Below are 23,766 nucleotides of genomic sequence, written 5' to 3' on the forward strand. Positions count from 1 at the left end.
CAATCCTGGACCTGCGAGTATTGAATTGGGCCCTGAACAAACTCCCGTTCAAAATGCTCACGCAGAAGCGCATTTTCGAATGCATCCATCCCCAGGATTAGTTTGCAGAGATCGACCTGAAGGACGCGTACTTTCACGTCTCGATTTTTCCTCGACACAGACCGTTTCTTCGGTTTGCTTTCGAGGGTCGAGTGTATCAGTACAAAGTCCTACCCTTCGGGCTGGCCCTGTCACCCTGTGTCTTCACGAAAGTCGCGGAGACAGCCATTGTTCCCATGAGAGAACAAGGCGTTCGCATCCTCAACTATCTCGACGACTGGCTCATTCTAGCTCACTCGCGAGATGTGTTGTGCGATCACAGGGACATGGTGCTTCGGCACCTAAGCCGGTTGGGGCTTCAGGTCAACTGGGACAAGAGCAAACTCTGCCCCGTACAGAGGATCTCTTATCTCTGTATGGAGCTGGACTCGGTCGCCCGGACTGCGCACCTCACGGAGGAACGCGTCCAGTCAGTGCTCACCTGCCTCAGGTCCTTTCGAGGCAGGACAGCGGTTCCACTGAAACAATTTCAGAGGCTCCTGGGGCATATGGCAGCCGCAGCCGCAGTAACGCCGCTCGGCTTGTTACATATGAGACCGCTTCAGCGCTGGCTTCACGATCGAGTCCCGAGGTGGGCGTGGCAGAGTGGCACGTTCCGGGTCAAAGTCACCCCGCACTGTCGCCAAACCTTCTCCCCATGGTCGGATCCTGTGTTTCTTCAGGCCGGAGTGCCCTTAGTCCAGGTTTCCAGGCATGCTGTGGTTTTCATGGATGCCTCTATCATGGGTTGGGGGTTCACGCCACGTACAACGGGCATGCAGTCTCGGGTCTGTGGACGGGGCCCCAGCTGCATTGGCACATCTACTGCCTAGAGTTGCAAGCAGTACGCCTAGCTTTGTGTCGCCTCAAGGGGTTTCTCAGACACAAGCACGTACTGGTCCGTACAGACAGCACTGCGACCATTGCATACATCAACCATCAAGGTGTTCTACGCTCCCGTCGTATGTCGCGACTCGCCTCCCACCTCCTATGGAGTCAGAAGCATCTGAGGTCGCTTCGTGCCGTTCATGTTCCAGGGGCGCTCAACCGTGTGGCAGACGAGCTCTCATGGCAGCCCCCCCTTCCAGGAAAATGGCGACTCCATCCCCAGACGGTCCAGCTGATTTGGAGTGTCTTAGGTAGACCTGTTTGCCTCTCCAGACACGACCCATTGCCAGTGGTTTTACTCCCTGACCAAGGGGACCCTCGGCACGGACGCCCTGGCTCACAGCTGGCCCAGGGACCTGCGCAAGTATGCGTTTCCCCCAGTGAGCCTTCTTGCACAGACCCTGTGCAAGGTCAGGGAGGACGAGGAGCAGGTCCTTCTAGTGGCGCCATATTGGCCCACGAGGACTTGGTTCACGGAACTCATGCTCCTCGCGACAGCCCCTCCTTGGCCAATTCCTCTGAGGAAGGACCTTATTTTCCAGAGACGGGGAATTCTATGGCACCCGCGTCCAGACCTTTGGAAACTCCATGTCTGGTCCCTGGACGGGACGCAGAGGTTCTAGGTGGTCTACTACAGGCAGTGGTAGACACCATCACTTCCGCTAGAGCCCCCTCTACGAGGCACCACTATGCGTTGAAGTGGAACCTGTTCGTCGTATGGTGTTCCTCCCGTCAGGAGGACCCCCGAACTTGCCCGATCAGAGTTGTGCTTTCCTTCCTGCAAGATGGGTTGGAGCGAAGGGTGTCTCCCTCCACCCTCAAAGTGTATGTCGCTGCAATAACATTTTCGGTTGACGAATCGTGCCTGGAGTTCGGGCCGGGCCTTTCTCACATTGTATTGAGACCCCGGCTCGGATATGTGCCCAAGGTTCCTACCACTCCCTTCACGGAACAGGTAGTGAACCTGCAAGCGCTGCCCCAGGAGGAGGCAGACCCAGCCCTAGCTTTTCTCTGTCCCGTTCGCACTCTGCGGGTTTATATTGACAGAACGCAAAGCTTCAGGACCGCAGAAGGGGAATGCTGTTTCTAAGCAGAGGTTAGCCCACTGGCTAGTGGATGCTATCACCCGAGCGTATGAGTCTCTGGGTGAGCCTTGTCCTCCCAGGTTGCGGGCTCATTCTACTAGAGGTGTGGCCGCTTCTTGGGCTTTGGCTCAAGGCGCCTTGCTGACAGACATCTGTAAAGCTGCGGGCTGGGCGACACCAAACATGTTCGCTAGGTTCTATAGCCTTCGTGTGGAACCTGTTTCCTCCCGAGTACTTGCTACGGCCAGTGGTTCGAGGGAATAGGTTGTGTCGGCTTGCTACGCCACTCCGCCTCATGCCCGGATACGTGCGTCCTTGCTCTGTACGGCGCCCAACGTCGGATAGCCTCGTGAGTTCCTCCATCACCCCTCTGGTGCCAGGCGTGGCGAACCGCTTGGCGCCAGGTCTGCTACCTCTAGTAAGGAGTTGCTAGTAGACTGGGTGTTTTCCAGTGGTCTCTACGGTGACCCATGATGCCACGTGCAGTTCAGCTGTGTCTTCCCCTTGACAGACTCGTTCTGTCATCCCTGGTGAGTACGCTCCCACTTCCCCCGGATTGGGACCACCTCAGGGACTGCCATATGTTTCACTGTCCCACTGGGCTAGTACATAAAGTGGGGCAAAAAAAAGTATTTAGTCAGCCACCAATTGTGCAAGTTCTCCCACTTAAAAAGATGAGAGAGGACTGTAATTTTCATCATAGGTACACTTCAACTATGAGAGACAAAATGAGAAAAAAAAATCCAGAAAATCACATTGTAGGATATTTAATTAATTAATTGGTAAATTCCTCTGTAAAATAAGTATTTGGTCACCTACAAACAAGCAAGCATTTCTGGCTCTCACAGACCTGTAACTTCTTCTTTAAGAGGCTCCTCTGTCCTCCACTCGTTGCCTGTATTAATGGCACCTTTTTGAACTCGTTATCAGTATAAAAGACACCTGTCCACAACCTCAAACAGTCACACTCCAAACTCCACTATGGCCAAGACCAAAGAGCTGTCAAAGGACACCAGAAACAAAATTGTAGACCTGCACCAGGCTGGGAAGACTGAATCTGCAATAGGTAAGCAGCTTGGTGTGAAGAAATCAACTGTGGGAGCAATTATTAGAAAATGGAAGACATACAAGACCAATGATAATCTCCCTCGATCTGGGGCTCCACGCAAGATCTCACCCGTGGGGTCAAAATGATCACAAGAACTGTGAGCAAAAATCCCAGAACCACATGGGGGGACCTAGTGAATGACCTGCAGAGAGCTGGGACCAAAGTAACAAAGGCTACCATCAGTAACACACTACGCCACCAGAGACTCAAATCCTGCAGTGCCAGACGTGTCCCCCTGCTTAAGCCAGTACATGTCCAGGCCCGTCTGAAGTTTGCTAGAGAGCATTTGGATGATACAGAAGAGGATTGGGAGAATGTCATATGGTCAGATGAAACCAAAATAGAACTTTTTGGTAAAAACTCAACTCGTCGTGTTTGGAGGAGAAAGAACACCATACCTACTTTGAAGCATGAGGGTGGAAACATCATACTTTGGGGCTGTTTTTCTGCAAAGGGACCAGGACGACTGATCCGTGTAAAGGAAAGAATGAATGGGGCCATGTATCGTGAGATTTTGAGTGAAAACCTCCTTCCATCAGCAAGGGCACTGAAGATGAAACATGGCTGGGTCTTTCAGCATGACAATGATCCCAAACACACCGCCCGGGCAACGAAGGAGTGGCTTCGTAAGAAGCATTTCAAGGTCTTGGAGTGGCCTAACCAGTCTCCAGATCTCAACCCCATAGAAAATCTGTTGCCCAGTGACAGCCCCAAAACATCACTGCTCTAGAGGAGATCTGCATGGAGGAATGGGCCAAAATACCAGCAACAGTGTGTGAAAACCTTGTGAAGACTTACAGAAATCGTTTGACCTCTGTCATTGCCAACAAAGGGTATATAACAAAGTATTGAGATGAACTTTTGTTACTGACAAAACACTTATTTTCCACCATAATTTGCAAATATTTTTTTTTTTCTCATTTTGTCTCTCATAGTTGAGGTATACCTATGATGAAAATTACAGGCCTCTCTCATCTTTTTAAGTGGGAGAACTTGCACAATTGGTGACTGACTAAATACTTTTTTGCCCCACTGTATGTGTATTCCAGGCCTTCCTCAGGCAGGCTGGGCTTCCGCCTTTTATACCTGCGCTGATAGGCGGGTCGCGGAATGCAAATCTTGCATGCCAATGTCCATTGGCTCGTTTTAATTCTCTCAAAGGCAATTGGCTCCCTAGCGTGATCCCAATTCGTCAGGGAAATCCCCCGACGACACGTCTCCGTTCTCTCATATGTAACCGAGACGTTCCCTCAGTTTGTTCTGGTTCAGTGATACTGACAGACCTTGGTGTTACTGACATTATGAGGGTCTTCTAACACTGTTTTTTCACACAGAAACTGTTGAACGAAGTTAAGCATAAACTACTCGTACATATTTGATAAATAATTGTTACGAAAATAATCGAAAAGAATCGTTTTGTAGCATGTGTTTCAGTACTCTGAGTTTACCTGAACTATTACAGACCTGATCCTGTAGGAAGCGTTGGAAGACCTACAATAAAGGCATATTTCTCCAAATTTTCCCAGATTAGTTGTTGCTGACATTCTATGATATAGAACTGTTCGTTTCTCATGAATGACTGAGATTAGGATTTTTAAAGGTGTGTGATTGCTGTTTAAATAAATATTTACAAATATATTCTTGTGTCTTTTTTCTGTCTCCCAAGGTTGTTTGCATATTATTAAAATAGCCTTTAAATTATAGGCTTGAAGAATATCAAATTTTAAGAATCTATTTCAGATATGCTTCCTTACATAAACATCACGGTGAAGAATACTGATTTTAGCATTTGAGGTATAAATGATGCTTATTGAGTTTCCAGCAAGAGATTCCTGCCAGACCGGTTTTACCAGTGTAAGTTAAATGAGTCAATTGCTGAGACTCTCACCCTCACCCTTTGTCTTTATGCATTTCCTGACCATTAAGCTCAATGTACAGCTGTGCTTTTGTCTCTGTGATAATGTTAATGTATGGGCGATCTAGTCAGGCTGATTGGATCACTGTTATGCTGATGAGATCAGAGCTGCGGAAATTCTGGTAACGAGCTGACGCCTATATTGTATTTGCATACTTTGTAAAGGGAAGGTCTCCACCCCCAAAAGTCCCTCCTCCTAAAATGCCTATAAGATACCATGTAAAGTTATGTTAGATTAGACTTTGGAAGAACTGCAGCCACGTCAACGCGAAGTCCTCAATAAAGAATAAACTTCTTGAACGTGATCCCAATGTCTCCTGGTTTCTGCTTGGACGAAGGAAAAAGTTTCCAACAGGCTGATAGCTCAAGACAACATCAGAACTTGGAGTTGCATGTTGCATGCTTTGGATGTTGCTTTACACTAACTTTTTGATACACAACCTTTACTTTATTAACCCTCTGAGGTCGGCAAACGCGCGGGCGCGTTTTGCTGGATTTTCTCCACATTGTAGCACTATAAACTTAAATTACTCCGTCATTTATGGTCATACAGAAAAAAGAAATATAAAAAAAGAATCTGTGATATTTCTACTTTTGTATGTGTCCACTTACAATCAAATCAAAACATTGTGCTTTTGTAAAATAAAGAAAATAAACAGGGTGTGCGTTCTGCCTCTCCGTCGCGGTGAACTTTTTTTTCTTGAGCACGTCTATAAACTGAAACAAAACTCAGCGAATACTTGTCACACATTTATGAGCCATACACCTTTATAAACATTTAAGTGTGTACTTTTAAATGATCGGGTTCAAAACGAAAACAAATATTTTCAGTTTAAGTAATTTGTATAAAACCAACAAGATGTCCAGCTTCTCAAACGCTTGCTCATTACAGTTAATTTGGCCACGCCCACTCGCGCAAAAGATATTCACATGCAAATCTCCACATGGAACGCGAACGCGCTCGTTACCTCAACAACAAAACACCAAACCACTTCACTTCACTTTTCGTCGAGTTTGAAAGACGCGCCTGAGCTTACATTGGATTTAGGCTACCTCAGAAGAAGAAGAACGCGATTTGAAGACAAGAAAGATTTAAGGTAAGAAATTCTTACATGTTTGTTATTGTTGCATAAATGTCACATTGCAGTTGAACTGTTGCTAGATATATGGGGAATATTATAATATTTAGACCCGTGTTTACTGTTAGGCCTACTGTGTTTGTGGATATCTGGTCAAACGTAGATATGTATATGGTAACCATAATGTTTTATATTTGAGCGCGATCGCGTTTGAATGTATCAGATTTTGCAGCGCGATCGCGTTTGAATGTATCATTTGAAAATTTGAAAAGCAAAACACACCAAACGGCTTCATGTTTTTACTATTATCTCATTTCATATCATCATAACAAATGGAAACATTTGAAGTAACATGATAATCAATATATTTTTCTCTAGCTTGGTTGTTACTGAAATATTTTGGAAGATTTATACTGCTATCTATTGTTATTAATATTTTACCCAGCACTAAGCATAGCCTATGCCTACAAGGCACAACAAACCTGGTGTTCATTATATTATATATTGTTGGAAACATTTGTGTGTGTGTGTGTGTGTGTGTGTGTGTGTGTGTGTATTTTGTGAATTTTAAAAAGCAATTTTAACCAGAAAAATCTAATATTTATTTCCAAAATCGTGCAGGCCTTTCTCTTGATATCAGTATGTTCACTTTTTTTTCAGGGCCCAGATGCCACTGAGTCCTGCCGACTTCAACATTCACATGAGTCTCTGGAACATGAACATGGTAAAGTGAAAATCAAACACCTTGGAAATGAAAGGTATGTACAATGTTTTTAGGAATGGCACAAAGGTCTCTGTCTTTCAATAAGTGCTTTTTTGCCATTTGTTGTGTCTATTTGGATTATGTTGTGTAAATAAATCCAAACAATCTAAAAGCCATTCTTTTTTAAATCTCCTCATTTACAGTATTGTGCAAGGTTGCTCAGAATGATAGGGGCCTGATAGCTCCTAATAGGGCCGTTAGGGGAGTGTCTTTGTCTTTCTCAGGTGAGAAAAGACATACATATTAATGAGCTCTCGCATAAGGCTTATTCACACAAAACACGTCGTAAAAATTTTAAATCAATATATTGTCTTCTCTGAATGAGCAGTCAGGGTGATGTTCACATAGTTTTGCAGCAAATATTCTAGGCTACGTCATACAATTTTCAAAAGTCTTGTGAAGAAATAATCAGTAGGGGTTTCATGGCCTTATTTCAGTGAGAATTTGTTTTTGTATTTTCACAAACCACGCATAAATGTCATTATCTCAAAACTACAAACTTTTACATACATGCTGTTGATATATTATTGTAGCAGAGTTTGTGCTGAATACAGTGTAATTAGACTTTAGCCATGAAAATGTCACAAGTAACAGAAATAACCAGAAATGTCAGAGCATGTCAGAACACTTCCAGGGCCCAGAAAACAGCTCAGACCTCAGAGGGTTAAAGGTTATCATAAATGTTAAGCTTCAGATGCATTAACAGTTGTTTTCTCTAGCAATGCTTTAGAACATTGGTCAAATTAATTGATAACAATGACTAACCATTAATCATAAAAAGTAGGCCTACATCTTATCAGTTTAGTAATGTTATCATTATTATGTAATCTTTTTGTAAACAAGTGAACACAAAAACACACTGGTGTAGAAGGCATGGGTATACCGAGATATTAAGGAAAGGTATATTTATAAATACATATTTGAATAATATAGTAAATATTTTATTGGTCCTGCTGTATAAATTTTGTCTTTGATCCCATGTTTTTCTCTTGTCTAACATTCTCATTTTTACAGATGAATATGAATAAAATATGTAATTTTAAGACACTGTATCTTACTATAAAAGTAATTTTGAGTTAATGAATGAATGCTTTAAAAAAAACTATCATTTTTACACAGAAATATGTTGAGGTAGATGTTTTTGTTTATTCATTTTAAACAGTGTAGATCATATTTAGGATAGGTAGATAACTTTATGCATATTGTTTTATATTATACAAATTATATGTATTATATTATTTAAATGAGAATACTTTTTAATTATATGTCCATATCCCACCACACCTGATAAACTTCTTTTCTGACCTCTAGTTCTGTGCAATTAACTATTGTACACAGATTTGACCAATAAATAATTGCTTCAGTATATAGTTTGTGACGCATTCAACATCCAATTAGCTATGGTGATGTTTTAAAAGAATAACGAGTCTCAACCACAATTCATATAAATAAACCTACCCATCTTTGTTGAATTTGTCATTTTGGCTGTCAATATAGATAAGGAAATGTTTAAAACCTTATGAATTTAAAAAATCTGGAAAGGTTTCTCATGGTGTTAAAAAAAAGAAAAGAAAAATATGTCCTTCTTAGAAGGGCACAGAACTTCACAATGCGAGGTGAGTTAAGTAACACAGTGATTTCTCTGTCTCTTCATGATTAAAACATACTACTCTTATACTATATTATACAGTGAGGTTATTATTTATTTTATTTTTGCACAGATTCTTCTGAAGAAGAATCACAGTAGGAGCAGCAAACACTGCGATCTCAACAATAATCACAATCACTGCAGGAAACATGAGAGGAAGAAGAGAAACTGTACATGACTGAAGTCAAGTATATTCAACTATCAACAGTTATTGATGAAGCATTTACAGACTGACTGATAGTTTAATGTTATAAAGCTGTCAGTATAAATGAACGTGTCGTACCTCTGTACAATGATCCAGCACCCAGGTGAAAAAGACGTAGTATTAAATGTATTAAAAATATACTTGAAATACAAATAGTATGTTTCTAATACATTTGTATTACCAACATGCTTATTTGAAGTGCATTAAAAATACATTGAATTGCATTTTAATATATTTCTAAAAAGTATACTAGAAGTACATTGGTAATAAATATATGCTTAATTATACTTTAAATTAATATGCTAAACACACGCATAATTTTAATATATTTCTGACAAATGTACTACAATTGGTAATACATATATGCTTAATTATACTTTTAAGAAATATGCTAAACACAAGCATACTTTTAATATTTCTAAAAAGTGCACAATAAGTACATTGGTAATAAATATATGCTTAGTTAAATTTTTAAGAAATATGCTAAACACAATCATACCATTTGAGTGAAGTTTTAGTGTATTTAAAGAAAACATACTTATGTTGCTCTTAAAGTACATTTGAGTAACTTGTGTAAGAACATAGCAAAATGATTAACCCTCTGGGGTCTGCGGTGTTTTCTGGGCCTGGAGGTGTTCTGACATGCTCTGACATTTGTGCTTATTTCTGTTACTTGTGACATTTTCATGGCTAAAGTCTGATTACACTGTATTTAGCACAAACTCTGCTACAATAATATATCAGCATCATGTGTGTAAAAGTTTGTAGTTTTGAGATAATGACATTTATGCGTGGTTTGTGAAAATACAACAAAAAAAATTGTCACTGAAATAAGGTCATGAAACCCCTACTGATTATTTCTTCACAAGACTTTTGAAAATTGTATCATGTAGCCTAGAATATTTGCTCCAAAACTATGTGAAAATCATCCTGACTGCTCATTCAGAGAAGACAATATATTGATTTAAAATTTCTAAGACGTGTTTTGTGTGATAAAGCTTTATGCAAAGGGGCGGATCACATCATTAATATGTGAGCTTTTCACACCTGAGAAAGACAAAGACACTCTCTAATGGCCCTATTTTAGGAGCTATCAGGCCCTATCATTCTGAGCAACCTTGCACAAAGATTGAGGAGATTTAAAAAAGAATGGCTTTTTGATTGTTTGGATTTATTTACAACACAACATAATCCAATGATACACAACAAATGACAAAAAAGCACACTGTTGAAAACAATGATCCAAAGACAGAGACCTTTGTGCCATTCCTAAAAACATTGTGCATACCTTTCATTTCCAAGGTGTTTGATTTTCACTTTACCATGTTCATATACAGAGACTCATGTGAATGTTGAAGTCAGCAGGACTCAGTGGCATCTGGGCCCTGAAAGAAAAAAAAAAAGTGAACATACTGATATCAAGAGAAACTATAGGGAATATAGTTTTAAAAAGTTTTAAAAAGCAATTTTAACCAGAAAAATCTAAAATTTATTGGGAATAAATTTTAGATTTTTCTGTTTAAAATTGCTTTTTAAAATTCACAGAATACACACACACACAAATGTTTCCAACAATATATAATGACCACCAGGTTTGTTGTGCCTTGTAAGCATAGGCTATGCACAGTGCTGCATAAAATAATAATAACAATAACTAATAGCAGCATATAAATCTTCCAAAAGATTTCAGTAACAACTACACTAGAGAAAAATATATTGATTATCATATGTTACTTCAAATGTTTCCATTCGTTATGATGATATGAAATGAGATAATAGTAAAAACATGAAGCATTTGTTTGGTGCGTTTTGCTTTTCAAACGCGATCGCGCTCCAAATATGATACATTCAAAACCAGAGCTCGCTCCAAAATATGAAACATTATAGTTACCATATTATACATATCTACGTTTGAGCAGATATCCACAAACACAGTAACAGTAAACACGGGTCCAAATATTATAACATTCACCATATATCTAGCAACAGTTCAACTGCAATGTGAAGTTTATGCAACAATAACATAAACTAATAAGTAAGAATTTCTTACCTTACATCTTACTTGTCTTCAAATTGCGTTCCTCTTCTTCTGAGGTAAAGCCAATGTAAGCTCACGCCGTGTACGTCTTTCAAACTCGACGAAAAGCAGAGACTTGTGAAGTTTTTTCGTGCTTTGTTTTTGAGGTAGGCTAATGAGCGCGATCGCGTTCCATGTGGAGATTTGCATGTGAATCCAGCAAAACGCGCCGGCGCATTTCTCGACCCCAGAAAGTTAAATAGTATATTAAAAATACACTTTAGTTCATCTTCAGTGTGTCTCAAAATAGCACAGTTGAGTACACTAAGATGATCTTAAGTTTATCTTAAGAAGTACTAAAGATAAGCTTTTAGTATATTAAGTACAAAATAAGTGCGCGAAAATAGAGCACTTTAAGTACATTATGGAAGTGTACTAATTAAGTGTACTAAGTGCACTTAAATAAAATGTATTTTAGTGTATTTTTTTTTTCACCTGGGCAGTCACACTGACTTCAGTTTCTGATGCTGTATCAGCTGGATCTGTGGATCACGTCTGTTAGTTCAGTTCAACACATAATGCCACATATACACAACATCATCATCACATAATACTGGAGCTTCACATCACAGAAATGATGAATATGTGCACGAGTCTGTCATCTATTATCTTCTTACTTCACTCTCAAGCTGTCAGGAGGAGAATGACTATCGCCATTGACCAAAAATAAATCTATTTATACAGTGATCATGTGATCATGAACCTTGTGTAGGAGCTGCTGCTGTAGTTCGGCTTGATGTCTTCTCAGAGTTTGAGCTTCTGACTGGAATCAGTGTTGGTGAAGCGACTGGATCTGCAGAAGATGAATGTTCAGACGCATCACCTGTAGGACATTAACATCATATGTTCATATCGATCATGACCTGCAGTTTGTGTTCCATCATCACAGTTTACAGTGGCAGTAGTTTTTATTTTATTTTATTTATTTAATTAATATGGACACACCCCCACCCCTTCCTTGGTCCCTATCTCTCCTGTAACACTTATAGCCAGGTATGTTGATCAGGTCTGTTGGAGTGGATGGATTCAGCCGACTTTCAGTCACACACAAGTAATCCAGGTTAGAATCAGTTAACTGTCTATAATTTGAATATAAGTAGAATACTCCTTATATTAATGTGTCCTCCTAAAATCCCCATTGGTTTTGTTTGCGGATTCCAAATAATCTGGGCATGATTTACGGTTTGGAAGATCTTCAGCTGTTTCTGCTTGAGCGCTGCCCGATTTGGATTTTTGGACCTTATGAGTTGAGAAGAGACTGTACTGTATTACTGTATAACTGTATTATTGTGTTACTGTATAATTTATTCCTGGTTTATATGAGAGTGAAACACAGTTGAGCTTCTGCAAATAAACCTTCAGCTTGAATGAAGGACATAAGCCTTATAATTCCTAAACCCGACCTCCTACATGGGTCATACTAGGCTTTAATACACTCGTCTGATTTATGCAATATATCATGTATGACCCATGTAGGAGGCCAATATTGGGAATTATAAGGATTGTTATGCTGTTTATGACTTTGACCACTAATATTTTACAACTCCAAAACGTATGAAGCCATCAGAAAGAGTAGAGCCAATCTGTGGAAGTTTTCACAAATCTGTCAGAAAAGAGTGTTTTCTCACCTGAATACTTGACAGTGTATCTGACTGAGGTCTCGAGTTGAAATCTGCGATTAAGCTGACATCTCCACTCTCTGTTGTCATCTTCATTCAGGAGTGTTGTAGTCAGAGTGAGGATACAGAGATCTGGAGCCGATGATGATAATATCTGATATCTGGAGTCTGTCTTCAGATCAACACCAGTCTGATTCACCCACAACAGATAATTTCCCGCAGAACTGACACGATCACAGTAGATTGAATACAACTGACAGGAGAGAGTCACAGAGCGGCCTGGACTGATCTCAGTCTGAGAAGATGAAGATGATGATGAAGATGATGGTGATGGAAACACTGAAACTGAACACAAGACACAAATCACAGATTCTTCAATCATCATCTGAGTTTAAAGGGAGAATCTGCCCTTTTTAAATTGACCACAAAATCATAAACTTACCATGAAGAACAAACAGAAAAACATCAGCATCAGTTCCTCGTTTCTCTCCATTCACATATTGACTGCATCTGTATACTCCATAATCTTCTCCTGTGACGTTCTTGATGTTCAGAGAGCAGTCAGACTCCAGACTCAGTCTCTCATATCTCTCTGAGTCTTTATTCTTTATCCCTCCAGTAATCAGTTTAACTAACCCTGAATGTATGTTATAGTAGATCCATGTAGTTGAGTTGCAGTCAGAAAGAGTTTTATTACAGGACAGAGAGACATTTTCACCAGAACTGATGAACACAATATCATATCCACTGGTTCCTGAAACACAGTATATCTCAGTGATCATTATGATATATATTAATAAATGAACCATAAAACATACCAGAATAAAAAGCAGAAGTTTTAAATCATAGTATTTTTCCTGACTTAAAGCAAACCACACACTCTCCAGAATAAACTATTAGTCTTTATCAGAGAGCTGTTCAAATCACTGACACACTCTTAATATGAAGATAATTCTTCATCATCAGATGTTTGAGTGACACTATGTCCAGTATCAGGAATAATACAGTATGATCTGTGTGTATCAATACACAACTCTGAGATCACAACGTGAATGTGTGCAAGAATAAACTGAGCATGTTCAAATGAACTCTTTCCAGACTAATTCCACTAAATGTCTTTAGAGAAAATACAGATTTCTTTACCTGTGAGAAGTGAAGAGAGAATGATCAGTCCCAGCAGACACAGATCACACTTATCAGCCATTTTGTGTTTCTGTCAGTCTTCCTCTTCATTATATATAGTTACAGCTCCTCCTTTAAACATCATCAGCTCCTCCTGTGGTTATTAACTTCCTGTTTATCTGACCAACCAACCATCACTGCTGAAATAAACATAAAGCCTAATGTTGCAGTGCAGAGATTTTTCAGTGCAGAGTGAGATTGTTATGGACGATCTTGTAGTTGAACACCTCCAGAGGAATCACGCAAAGAGAGCTCGCAAGACGGAGAAGAAGGAGAGAAAGACGCTGGCGAAGGTCTTCCACCAAGACTCAACCTTCTCGAGACAAACTGATTCATCGTGCTCAGCAGTTAATAAAGATTATCAGAGAAGTTGAAAGATTAAATAAGAAAATATTAAACATTGCATACAGTTTTATGGTTGAAAATGAAATAAAATTTTCAAATGAAGATGTGTTGAATTTGCAGGGCGAGCTCAACCTAAAGCCTAGTTTGAGCTTGGCCTGCAAACTTAAGGGTCATAGGAAGAGAGTGTATGTGTGTAGCTATAGTTACATGACATGTTTCAGGGGTGTTAAAACCACATGTGTTTTTGAAGAGAACTTGGAGCATCTCTTGCTCCACAGATAGAAAAGGTGTGAAGCCGAAGAGAAGTCAAAGGGGCTGGAACAGGGGAACTTTCCATATAGACAAGGGTGATAAGATCTGTAGATAATCTGAATATGTGCTTTCACACGCTTACGTTAATGAAAGTCCCAAGCATTACCTTATGAGGGAATTAACTGTACTAAGAACAGACACGTGGCACACCTGAATCCAGCAGTGGGGACAGACTGTTTATTTTGTGGCTTAGAAGAAACGGTTAATCGCTTATTTATTGATTGTTTTAGGTTGGAGGGAATGTTTAATTTTTTATAAAGTTTGGGGAGAATTTTTCTTATCAGAATTTTATAAGTGGTCCAATTTATAATTTTCAAGAAAGGAGGAAAAAATGTTTACTGAATCTTCTGTTGGGATCAGCTACGTTGTCCATATGGAAAACTAGAAAAAATAAAATGTTAGGTATAGGTCCAATTAATGCTGAAATGGTACTAAAAGGGATGATAACTGCTAGAATCAAGATAGAGTATACATATTATAAATTGGCCAGTGACATTGTAATGTTTTCTGAAATTTGGTCAGTGGGGGGAGTACTTTGTCAAATTGGAGAAAATGAAATGTTTTTAAATGTGTAGAAATAGAAATTTAATTTATGAAATGAAATCTTTGTAAGATTATTGTATTGAGGTAAAAGGTCTAATAAAGATATTGTTAACCCCCTGAGGTCGGCAATCGCGCCGGCGCGATAGGCTCGTTTTTGTTCGTGTCAGTTCAAACGAGAGTCCAAATACTCTGTTGACTTTGATCTTACAAACCAGTTTCATACATCAATCGATTCTGTTAAATGTGTATTATTTTTGTGTATACTCACAATAAAAACAAAGTGTTGTGCTTTTTGCCAAATAAAGAAAAATAAACATGATGTGAGTTCTGCTTTCTCTCTGTCAGTGAAGTCCATTCTGAAACGCGTCCGAAAATTAACAATAACTCAGCGAATACTCAGTCAAACAGACATACAGACACACAGGCATGAAGCTTGAATTCTCTTCTTTTAAATGAAGTAATTTTTATAAAAAACATATATTCTCAGTTCATGTAATCTGTAAGAAAAGAGCGAGATGTCAGTCGTTCTCATCTCAGCTAATTATTTTTAATGTGACTCCGCCCACGGAGAGCGCGCGCTATTCAAACGCAAATGACGGAGACATCCATGCAAACTGAGAACGCCCACATCAGCTCGAGAAAACACATCAAGTTTATTCAGATCATTGTACTTGTTTACACCATCTCGAGGCGCTGTGAGGAATAATAATAATATAAAATGTACCTCAGAAGTGCTGGTATTTCGAGGAGCAACGGATCCGACTGAGCTGAGGAATACTGTAGTAAGTTTTTTTTCCTTCTCAAGTGAATCGCGTTTCTGTGTGTGAATGAATGAACGGCAGAGGTGCGCGCTGTTTACCACAGCTCGCAAAAAGACAGTTTAAGCCTCTCTACACTATCTCTCTCTCTCTGTCTCTCTCTCTCTACACACACACTCTCTCTTTCTGTAACGGTCACCAGCTGGAGTGCCCTTGAGAGCCACCAGAGGGCACTCCACACCAGACTATTGTCACTCTCACAAACTACATTTCCCAGAACTCACTGCCCGGACTCATCATCACTGATTGCATTCACCTGTGTCTCATTACCTTGTTGGTTTCAGCCTATTTATTCCATGTACACTCATTCACTCACTGCAAAGTTTTTTATGTTGTTGCACTGCATTTCTGAGCGTTTTCCCTGGTTTCCTGTCTCTTGGTTTTTGGATTTCTTGCCTGTTCCGTGGATAGTGATGGCAAAATGAGGCGTCCTGAACCACTGAGACCGTGCAAAGATATAGCAGGCAAATTAATTCATTCTGAACCAGTGTGTGAATTTACTTGTGCAGAGACAACTGTCAAACACAGTTAATTAATTAATAATAAATTGTTTGGATAGTGACAGTATGAACAACAAAAGTGACACTGTGTTGAGTGCAGTGCTTATGGTGGAGGGAGTGTAATAAAGTAAACTGCAACAGAATAGTCTGGGGTGGTAATATTGTATTGTGCAGTAAACTGTTACTAGTTTTAGTGCAGTGTTGTGCTTATTGGACTGGGGATATAGAGGAGTAAACTGCAAAACTCAAGTTTGGGGTGGGTGAAGGAAGGATTACAATAGATTTGTATTGAGATATATTTTTAATCTAATTAATATCACAAGACTATAATATAGCTACTATAATTAATAATAACAATATACTATAACTATTCTAACCTGATAATGTAATAATACAGCCCTAACACATATATGACACAATAACGACAATGACAATGATACAGTAGTTATCTAACTCTCTGACACTACTACAACTGCTTGTACTACTCCTGCAACACCCACAAGGTGCGAACACCCTGTATCCAGAAGCGACAATCAGACCGAACCGATGACGTATCCACACAAACCGAGGCCTCGTTTGTCATTAGTCACGTGATTTTCACGTTAACAACACAAGCCTCGAAGCGCGGCTTCATCTGGCACGCCCATCTTTTCTCGACACAAGCTCCGACGCCTCGGTTCAAATGTCACATCACTATCCGTGGATTACTCTTGTGCCTCTGACCCCTGCCTGTTTTGTTTTGTTTGTTAGTTTATTTGTTTATTTGTTTGTTTGGACTGCCTTCCTGTGCTTGACCCTCTGCTTGTGTTTGATTACGATTCTGGATAACCCTTTAATTAAAGCTGCATTTGGATCTCAACCTTCGTGTCTCGGAGCAGTTCGTGACACTTTCTCGCTCTCTCTACACACACTCTCTCTCTTTACCTCCTCTTTCCTCTCTCTCTCTCTATCTCTACACTCTCTCTCTCTCTCTCTCTCTCTCTCTCTCTCTCTCTCTGGACGATGTACTTCTGTGAGAACTTTGGAGTTTTTTGGGAAACCTGTTAAACTGAAAAATGTTTACATGAAAGTATAATTCAGTGGTGGGAAATCAGCAAGGTTCATATAAAAGGGTTCTGTCAGCAATATGCAACCCATTCTTCTTTTGTTTTAAAAAAAGACATTAGAATAGCTAGAAAAGGAGATCATTTACATTGAGAAGACCATGACTGCAGATTTACAAGAACTGTGGACAGAAAAGAAAAATCAGTTGAGCCTCATTCTAAATGTAAAAGTTAAAGGAGCCCTTGTAAGGAGCCGTTTTTTAACAACAAGGGACATGGATGGTCCTACATCTTATTTTTTTTTATTTGGAGAGAAAAGCTGGACAGGAAAAGCAGATGTACTGTTATAGAAAATAATGGAAAAGAAACCTCTGATCCAGTCACAATGCGTAGAATTGCTGTGGATTTTTATTCTGATTTATTTGCTGCTGAAACCTCGGTTGCACAAATGAACTGCATCAGGACCTTCCTGTGTTAACTCCAGAGCACAAACAGTTGTTAGAGACTGAGCTCACCTTTGAGGAGGTTTCCGCTGCAGTCATGGGGCTGTCTTCAGGACGGGCACCTGGCTTGGATGGATTACCTGCAGAGTTTTAGAAGAACTTTTGGACTGTTTTAGGACATGACTACTTTGAGGTTTTGCAAAACTGCATTACAGAAGGAATCCTTCCTGCAAGCTGCCGGTGGGCTGTTTTAACACTACTCCCCAAAAAAGGTAAATTTAATGCTCAAAATTTAAAATTTTCTGGCTTTTATGCTCAGAATACAAAGTCCTTCCTAAATGTCTGGCCAACAGGCTAAATACTGTATTGTATGAAATCATACACAAAGACCAGTCTTACTGAATAAAAGATCGATCCATCACAGATAATTTACATTTGGTACAGGACATGCTTGATTTTGCTTTTCAAAATAATATTAATATTGGGTTTCTGTCATTAGATCAGGAAAAAGCTTTTGACAGAGTTGACCATACTTATCTTTTTAATACGTTAAAGGCTTTTGGATTTGGGGATGTTTTTATCTCTAAGATTAAACTGCTATATACTGAGGCCTCAGTACTCCTGTGAAGATCCAAAGAGGTATTTGGCAAGGGTGTCCTCTCTCGGCTCAGCTATACAGCATAGCTATTGAGCCTCTGTTATGTAGATTAAGAAGAGAGCTCACAGGTTTAAATGGTTAAATGGTTAATTAGTGGTCAGAGTGAGGTTCAATCTTTAAAAGGAGCTCTAGAATGTTATGGGAAGGCATCTTGGGCTAAAGTTAACTGGGGTAAAAGTGAGGCTCTTTGGTGTGGTCTTGGTCTGAATAGTCCATCACTTCCTCGTGGATTACAGCGGGGGAGAACAGGTTTTAAATATCTTGGGGTGTTTTTAGGAGTAGACGAATATAAAAGAAAAAACTGGGAGGGCCTAGTGAAGAAAGTGTGTGCTCGGTTGTCTCACTGGAAATGGATGCTGCCTCGGCTGTCCTACAGGGGGAGGGTCCTGGTCTGCAATAATCTGGTGGCTTCATCGTTATGGCACAGGATGATGATTCTAGAGCCTCCAGAAGATCTAGTAAAGGAAATCCAGAAAAACCTGGTGGACTTTTTCTGGTCGGGACAGCATTGGCTGAGGGCACCAGTGCTGTATCTGCCTATTCAGGAAGGAGGACAGGGGCTGGTCGACATCAGTTCCAGAATTCGAGCCTTCAGGCTCCAGGTGGCTCGGAGTCTACTCTACGGGGAGCATGTGAGCTGGGCTGAGGTGGCCTGTGCTCTTCTGAGGAGAGCAGGTAAAATTGGGCTAGACCGACACCTTTTTCCTCATGGACATCGACAAGCTGGACTTAACAGGACTGACACCTTTCTAAAGGTCAGTACTGAGAGCATGGACGCTTTCAAAAATATCTCGGAGGCCAAATGGTGCGCTGGACCTGTGGATGAGGGAAGAACCTCTGCTCTTAAACCCAGCACTGGCTTTGGACATTTTTAATTCAGTCTCCCTCAGAAGAGCTTTATGGACTGCAAAAATGACAAAAGTTGGACTTTTGATCTCTGAGGACGGGTGGATATCTGATGAAAATTTGGCTCAAATACTGGATATTAGATCAGTGCGAGTGGTGGAGAGAATGCTGACTGAAATACGTGAGTTTTTGCCCCAGGACTATAGACTGGTTTTAGAGTCATCTGGTGGGGAGGAGGAAACCTCTACTTTCCCAGAACTGGCTTTTTCAGCAGACACTGGAATATGGAAAGAGACTGAGTGAGGCCTGCTTTCTTTTAAGACCCCCCAGTTGTAACTTTTTAGTAACACTGGGAAAAAAGCTTTTTATGTACTGTGTGTGAAAGTGTCACATCTGCACTCGCTTGAGAGTGTGAGAGAGTCCAAGTGGCAGGAGGTTTTTTGGCCAGGCGCTTCCCCCAAAGGCTGCTGGAGGTCCCTGTACAAGACTCCTCTAGAGAACAGGTCCGGAGACCTTCAGTGGAGGATTGTGCATGGGATAATAGTCACAAACAGCAAACCTTGACCCACAGGTAGGGAAGGGCTGTCCGTTCTGTGGGATGCAGGAAACAGTTTTTCATTTGTTTTTTAACTGTTTTAGGCTAAAGCTAGCCTGGTAATACCAAACTCTGCTACTTCGCTTTGCTTCGTAGACTGAGTCTGGCATGGCATAATTGAAAAGCGTTTTTTTTTCTCGCGGGGGGGGGGGGGGGGGGGGCGCTTGTCAGACGTTTAAAATCATTGGTTACCCGCGGTTACCTGTAAGCCAATCACATAACGTTTGGTTATGGCGTGTGTTATGCGCATGCTCAGCCGCATCTAACTTCCACTGTAAACACATGTATGATGCGAAAACAAAACCATCGAGCGAAATACCGGAGTGAACATGGCTGTGCGCGACTTTAGCAGATTGTGTGAAGTAAAAATCTACACATCCACGGTACAATCAGTGTCTACGTCACGGCTCTCAGCCCGCCCTCTGTTCGTTGATTGGCCCGGCTGTTTTCAGGCCGGAGGAAAACGGAAAGCTATTACGCTGTCTCAGACTGAGTACAGAAGTGAAATGAAATTGAGCGGAAGTAAGAAGTCTGACGTAGTCAGGCTAGGCTAAAGCCATTATTTAACAAATTAGAAGAGTGGTGTCAGACCCTGGGGGAAGTTTTTATGCCTATGTTTTTTATTTATGGGCCTAAATACAGCAGGAAAAAAAGAAGAAATAAAGAAGAATAAAGATTTTTTATTCGGGCAAGCCAAAATGGCTTTGGTTGTCACGAAAAAGAAAATTGAATGATGGTGGATCAACTGATGTGGTTGCAGTGTTACAGGGGTTAACAAAATCCAGTATAAATAATGGTTAATGACTTGGATGTTTTCAGAGGTAAATGGGGCATAAGAAAATGTATTTGTGATGTTGACACTGATGGATGTCTCCAAATTTATGCATGAGTGAGTTTTGATAGTAGAGGAAATGTAAGAAAAAGAGATTTTTTTTTTTTTTTTTAAACCCCATTGCTCTCATTCTAGTTGGTTTTAAAAGGTTTCTTTTTTTTACTAAAAATGTTAAATCTTTAATGTTTTTGTAAATAAAGTGATCTTAAAGTCTCTCTCTCTCTCTCTACCTCCTCTTTCCTCTCTACACTCTCTCTCTCTCTCCCTCTCGTAACATATTTCATATATGCTAGGTACAATAAGTGGTACAAGTTATAATCATCTCATACATCTATTTTGTAACTATATTTTAAGTGTAACCATTACCATATTTTGTCATTAAACCTTTTCAGTTACAAAATGTGCTAACTAGTTTTGATTTGGTATCGACTTTGAAGTGCTTCATATTGCAATACAATATCATCACTCTCTACAGCAACGCTCTCCCACATATTAAGCTCTTGTAACTGCGCTTATTTCCGTCGTTGGTATAAGTGGCAGTGGGTGGAATAGACAAGAAATGTGCAGTTTTCTACCATCTTGCTGACAACGTTTCTTTAGTCATTCGGCAGTCTTGCAGACTGAACCCCTGCAGGAGATCCACCCTTACAGGCTATTCTTAGCATTACTGTTAGTTTCACTTCTGTATTTTAGCAGTTTCCTGCATGCCATTAAACTCTAGAAGTAAACTCTTGAAATTATTAGTGATAAAATTGGTACTGAAAAGGTTTCCACTATCCATGACTCCTGAGTTATAAATCAGTTTTTAAAAGTATTGTACAGTAATTATTAGCATCAGCTTGGTAAAATAAACCTGCATTTGCACATTGAGCGTCTGTAAAGCAGATATTAAATGTCTTCAGGGAGTTTCTACACATGGATTATAACGTTCTGCTTTACTCTTTAAACGCAATGTTACGTAATGTTAAAAATAGATTATTTTCGAGAAAAAAATCCTCAGAAGTCACGCTTTAAGGGTAATAGAAGCCGACAGAAAGAGAGATCGAGATGAACGGGAAAAGTTAGAAATACACATGAAAGAAGAATGAAACTATCTGGATTAAGGCCAAATCAAACGTGATGAAACTGACAATTTATTTAATTTAAACAGTTTATTGAACAGCTGAATAATGATTATTTTGGGCTTTGTTTCTGCAGGGCCGTGTTTTTTGTTTTTCTTGCTTTTTTTTTCTATTTCTTATGTCAACTGAGTCATTGCCCTATTGAATCCTGATCTGTCCCTGCCGTGGATGCTCTGTCTGTGGTTTGGACATGGCGAACCAATCATTTACATTTAGTCATTTAGCAGATGCCTGTCACAGTGTCTGGTTGGTGTACCCTGGGTGTCCACTAGAGGTCTCTTCCCCATACCGTCACCACCACATCATAAACTGCATTTCCCATAATCCTTTGTCTGAACTCATCACTGATCATTGCACACAGCTGTTCCCACTCATATGGTTTGTATCTGTCTATTTATACCCTGTCTGTTTCAGTTATTGTCATGGAGTCCCTGTTTGATGTCAAAGTTCCATTCCTGTATTGTTTCTTGTTTTTGGACTGTCTTTGTATGGATTTTGATCCTTTGCCTGGCTGGTTTATGATTACGGATTACCCCATTAAACTACACATGGATCTTACCCTTTTTGTGTCCATCCCGTGACAATAGGGATGGGGAAATGAAGCCTCATGAATCACTGAGGCTTTCCCCTGACTGTTCCGGGAAAAGATTCAAAGCTTCGAGAGTGTCAAGAACTGGTCGAGAACAGCGCCATCTGGTGGTTATTTAAAATAAAGCAGCCAGAAGCTTGTTTTAGAAGCTCTGGCAGATGAAGCAACCACAACACACTCCATAGTTTCAATGTTATGTGTCCAAATAAAAGCCTTACATGTTTGTGTTTGATTTGTTCATTAAATAAATTAATTTTCCCATTAAAGTGTGACAATAAAATATAATATAAGCTTATATGATTCAACAAGATTTAATGTAGGCCTACTCTCTCTCTCTCTCTCTCTCTCTCTCTCCACACACACACACACACAAAATGAATAAGGGCATTGTCTGAGGATCATCTGTTATTAAATGTGCTTATGACACTTGTTATTGATAGTGCTTAACTGTAGGAATGACAGAAAGGTGATAAAGTTTTTAATTATATTTATTATTTTTGGCTGTTGCCAGTGCTCTAAATACAAACCCTTCACCAAACACCAACACCCTATCTCTTCCCCCCTAATCCCACCCTAGACCCAAATACCAACACCAAATTACCTAAAATCACCAAAAAGTGCAAAGATTTTACAAAAAAAGACACAAAAACAAAAAATAATAATAACCTAAGTAGTGAAAAATAAATGTTGCTTATTTAAATGTAATATATTGATTAACTTTCAAAGTACAGCACTCTCCTCACAAACCCATCAACCAGACTGAGGCAACAATGACTCGTTAAATACGATCTGGAGTTCGAGCCTTCTGACACCCAAAGCGAAACGCACACGTGATTTAACAGAAAGTGAGGCTTCGTTTGTCATCGATCACGTGACTCTAGTAAACCGATACACGCCCCGATACGGGGCTTCACTAGAAATTGCGTCGCTTGTGTGATACGCGCATCGAAGCTTCAGTGTAATACGTAACATCACTACGTGACACTGCCTTTGTCCAAAGTGACTTATAAATGAGGAATACAGCAAGCAAGTCACCATGAAGAGGAAAAAACAACGCAAGAATTGCTCAAAATACAAAGTTCCGGCACTGCTTGGAGTAGCATAAGTCAGACAAGGGAGGATTAAAGGAAAAGAGAATAATTATTTTGCTCACGGAAGAGATGAGTTTTCAGCTGTCTTTTGAATGTTGTCAGGGATTCTGCATTCCAGATGAGGGTGGGGAGATCATTCCACCAGCAAGGAACCGTGAATGAGAATGTTATGGAGAGTGATTTTGTGATTTTATCATCTGGTTACAATGTGAGAAAGAGCTGTGTGTCATCAGCATAGCAATAGTAAGAGAAACCATGAGCCTGTAAGATGGGTCTCAGTGATGTGGTGTAGATGGAGAAGAGGAGGGGTCCAAGCACTGAACCCTGGGGAACCCCTGTGGTCAGTTGATGTGCTCTGGATACCTCGCCTCTCCATGCGACCC

General features: G+C 40.2%; 1 protein-coding gene and 1 long non-coding RNA gene across 2 annotated transcripts in view; one reads left to right on the plus strand and one right to left on the minus strand.

Annotated features, from left to right (window-relative positions):
- LOC307156695 overlaps positions 1-23,766 on the plus strand; it is a 343,191-nt gene that overhangs the window by 82,548 nt on the left and 236,877 nt on the right. The gene's annotated exons all lie outside the window — the stretch shown is intronic.
- LOC307156380 (uncharacterized protein) overlaps positions 1-23,766 on the minus strand; it is a 67,496-nt gene that overhangs the window by 13,524 nt on the left and 30,206 nt on the right. Inside the window, exons 3-6 of the mRNA XM_079867691.1 lie at positions 13,609-13,787; positions 12,908-13,219; positions 12,475-12,810; positions 11,550-11,669 (exon numbers count right to left, since the gene is read on the minus strand). Of these exons, the coding sequence (XP_079723817.1) occupies positions 11,550-11,669; positions 12,475-12,810; positions 12,908-13,219; positions 13,609-13,669 (829 nt within the window). The 5' untranslated portion in view covers positions 13,670-13,787. The remainder of the gene's footprint in view (positions 1-11,549; positions 11,670-12,474; positions 12,811-12,907; positions 13,220-13,608; positions 13,788-23,766) is intronic.

The sequence above is a fragment of the Squalius cephalus genome (genome assembly GCF_949319135.1).
Source record: "Squalius cephalus genome assembly, chromosome: 1".
Lineage (NCBI taxonomy): Eukaryota > Metazoa > Chordata > Actinopteri > Cypriniformes > Leuciscidae > Squalius > Squalius cephalus.